General features: G+C 29.0%; 1 protein-coding gene across 8 annotated transcripts in view; it reads right to left on the bottom strand.

Moving 5' to 3' along the window:
* Positions 1-3,201, bottom strand: part of LOC108686259 (extracellular serine/threonine protein CG31145) — a 234,514-nt gene that overhangs the window by 203,384 nt on the left and 27,929 nt on the right. For 3 of the 8 annotated variants that reach the window (XM_018191470.1, XM_018191472.1, XM_018191474.1), the window contains one exon: positions 273-622. In XM_018191470.1, the coding sequence (XP_018046959.1) occupies positions 273-622 (350 nt within the window). Of the gene's footprint in view, positions 1-272; positions 868-1,068; positions 1,121-1,500; positions 1,549-3,201 lie in introns of those variants that run through there. The other 5 variants (XM_018191468.1, XM_018191475.1, XM_018191476.1 and 2 more) reach the window with 3 other exon arrangements.

Genomic DNA, 3,201 nt, shown 5'->3' with positions numbered 1-3,201 from the left:
ATATATATATATATATAGAATGATTTAAATATTTTATAGTAAAATTAATTGTAGCACATAAATATTCTATAATTAAATCAACAAGTTGAAAATGAAAAGAATATTTAAGAAACATAAAAGTCAAAGCATAATGTAACATACGTTTCTTATATGGATTCAATTTTTCATAAAATAATTTCTGATGTCTTTTTTATAAATATTAGTATTTTTTATATTATTTGTACTATATGATAAGAATATTTGCTTAATTTTGTCAAATTCGTTATACTCACTTCAATGTCATCTTTCTTAATTCTCCGATCGTCGGATTATATTCTCTGTCTTCTCTGTTAATTATTGCCACTCCTTCATCAACGTTTACTCCATACCTATTCATTACCAAGTCCATCAAATCCGAGAAATCATCGTGCTTTTTTATTGATGACAATGACATTACCCCGCTTTTCTTTGATTTTTCAATGATGGGCGTTACGTCGTTATTAGCCTGTTCACGACTGCCGTTACCTCGTTGAAGAAATTTCCGACGGAAATTGTTGTAAACGGTATCAGTCTCCAGCGAATCACCGATTCGAACTCGAGCATGGCTGGGATTCAAATGATGGCCACTGTAGCCCAAGTCCATCTGTAAATCCATCACTAACAATAACGTGAACACGATGGCGAGCGCGCTCAAACATAGAACCAACTTGTCACGAATACGGATAAATCTAACATTTAGTCTCATTTTAGTATTTTTATTGGGCTTCTTGCTGATCGTTCTATCTTCTCCCTCTCCAATAACTTATGCAATTAATGACAACTGTGAATTATCCGATTGACAATATATAAAAACGTACGATTTTTTAATCAATCGTTGGTTATTTAAAACTTCAAGATTATCGATTTTTTTCAATGAACATATATCTTAACAAATGAATTTTAAAAAATTTTTTTCGAATTTTTTATTAAGTGGATTCATTAAGATGCTTTTTTTCATAATTTTAGAATATACTATTAATAGTAATTGTAAATTTATAGGATTACCAAATTGATGATTTATAAGGAACAATTCAAAGGGATTTTGTAAACCTTTTAATTGATGATATGAAGTTTCAAGATCTATTATTTTCAAGATGAATTATTAATATCTTTTTTTGTAACTCGATTTCTTCAGAATCTTTTATCTTAATAATTGGTTCTTTCAATATTTTTTTCGAACTCTTGCACTTTGATGATTTGACATTTCAAGTTTTCCTTATATATATGGTTAATGAATTCTTCGGGCTTCTCTTAGAATATTTTTCAAAATTCAAACATCTGCCACACTTTCAATAGATCCACGATAGAATCAGCTAGTAAAACTTTTTCGAAAATGTCTATTAGCTGTTCAAAACAAGAAAAAATGTTGAAGATCTTAATATGTTCTTCTGGTGTTTTTCGCGATCAACTGATGCTTCGCATAGTGATTTAGAACCATAAATTTATATTTCATGATCGAATCGCATTTATCAGCTGACCCACTGTTATCGAATCCCGTTGACTCTTGACCCTGCCAGTCCTCTTCCAATGGAGGTGATAACTTGACTTTGCAGACACTATTGTTTCCTTTTCGCGCTTTCTTCCCAAATTCCTGAAGAGCTTGCTGAATATCCTTTGGAGGATAGATTTATAAACGATAGATTGATAAGAGAAACTATTGAATCTCTCCTAATTTGTTGAAACCTTAAGGAAGAGATGGAAGCTGCTTGATCATCAGTAATATTAATAGTTTTCTTTTCACGAAAAAATTTCTAGCTGGTTCTTTTTCTTGTTAGTTGTAATAGCTCTTCCTTTTCCTTAATTGAAAAAATATATCTTTCACTTCGAAAAAAATGTTTTTCCAACCAAGAAAAATTATTCTGGACAATGTTTTTTATTAATTGCGATAATACATTTTTTTCAGAAATGCCTCCTTCTTTAGAAAAATAAATATCTTGCTTATCTAAAAAAATAACTTTCCTAGGAGAATAAGGACTCAACAAAAGATTTTCTGAGATGCCCCTTTTTATTAACTGTGATTGTGGAATTACAGGAATATTTCTCTTTTTCAACTAAAGATATAACATTCTTCAGAAAAGAATCATTTTGGACAATTCTTCCTATTAACTGTAATTCTGGATCATTAGGAATTTTTTCTCTGTGATAAAGAATTTTTGGGTGTTAATTGTGGAGTTTTACGAAAATCTTTCTCTATTAAAAATATGTTTTCTTCAAAGACACTCTTTGATAATTTTAAATCCTTTTGTATGTTTATTTTCGTTAATTGCATTAGTAAACCAATTGAAATTTCTTTTTGCTAATAGCAAATTGTCAATCACACTTTTAATTATTAAATATTGACTCTTTTTAATATTATTTCTTGTCAGCCATGAATTTTCTTTAGGAATATATAATTTAGTTTCTTCAATACTTTTCATTGTCAATTGGAAAATCTCAGCTATATTCCTTTGGATATCCTTTGATGACGATAAATCTTTCTGAACAATGTTTTTTCTGTCAATTGTTTTTTACAATCTGTTTTCGTTAACAAATTTTTTTGTATTCTTCTTTGGCAACAGAAGATTTTTATTAATGTCTTTGGTCCCCTCTTTCTTCAATAAAGAATCATGATGATTATCTTTTTTAATGTTGCATTTTTCTGATCATATATTTTAACTGGTTTTTCTCCTTCAACTAATAATTCTTCTTCTTGAATATTTTTGTTCCATTAATAATGAATTGTCCTCAGTCTTCTTGCGACAATCGGGTTTTCCTGTATATCCTTCACTAGTACTGGACTCTTACGATTTCTGTTAGTTTTTTTTGAATATTTTTCTTTTGAATATCTTCTTCTAAATTTTTTTTATATTTTCTTTTTGTAATATGAATCTGCTGATTGTTTGTACTGTCCAATAATGCTTTCTTTGAATATTGTCCCTCAATGACAAAACTCTTCTTGAATATCCTTTTCCACATCTAAATACCCCTCGGTATTTCTCTTCACCAACGATAGATCTTTAATAGCAATCTATTACATTTTTCGTCATCTTTCCTAAATACTTTCTTTAAAAAGCTTTCTGTCCTTTTAAATCTTCCAACATAATCTATTGTTAATCGGTAATTCAAAGGATGTGTCTGTTATTATCTTTCTAAAGTTCTTTGACTTCTTGTTGTCATTGTTTTCATTTTCAAATTTTCTACTTT

Source organism: Atta colombica, unplaced genomic scaffold, assembly GCF_001594045.1.
Source record: "Atta colombica isolate Treedump-2 unplaced genomic scaffold, Acol1.0 scaffold17, whole genome shotgun sequence".
NCBI lineage: Eukaryota > Metazoa > Arthropoda > Insecta > Hymenoptera > Formicidae > Atta > Atta colombica.
Note: the sequence above shows the minus strand (reverse complement) of the source record. Positions and strands in the feature narration are given on the sequence as shown.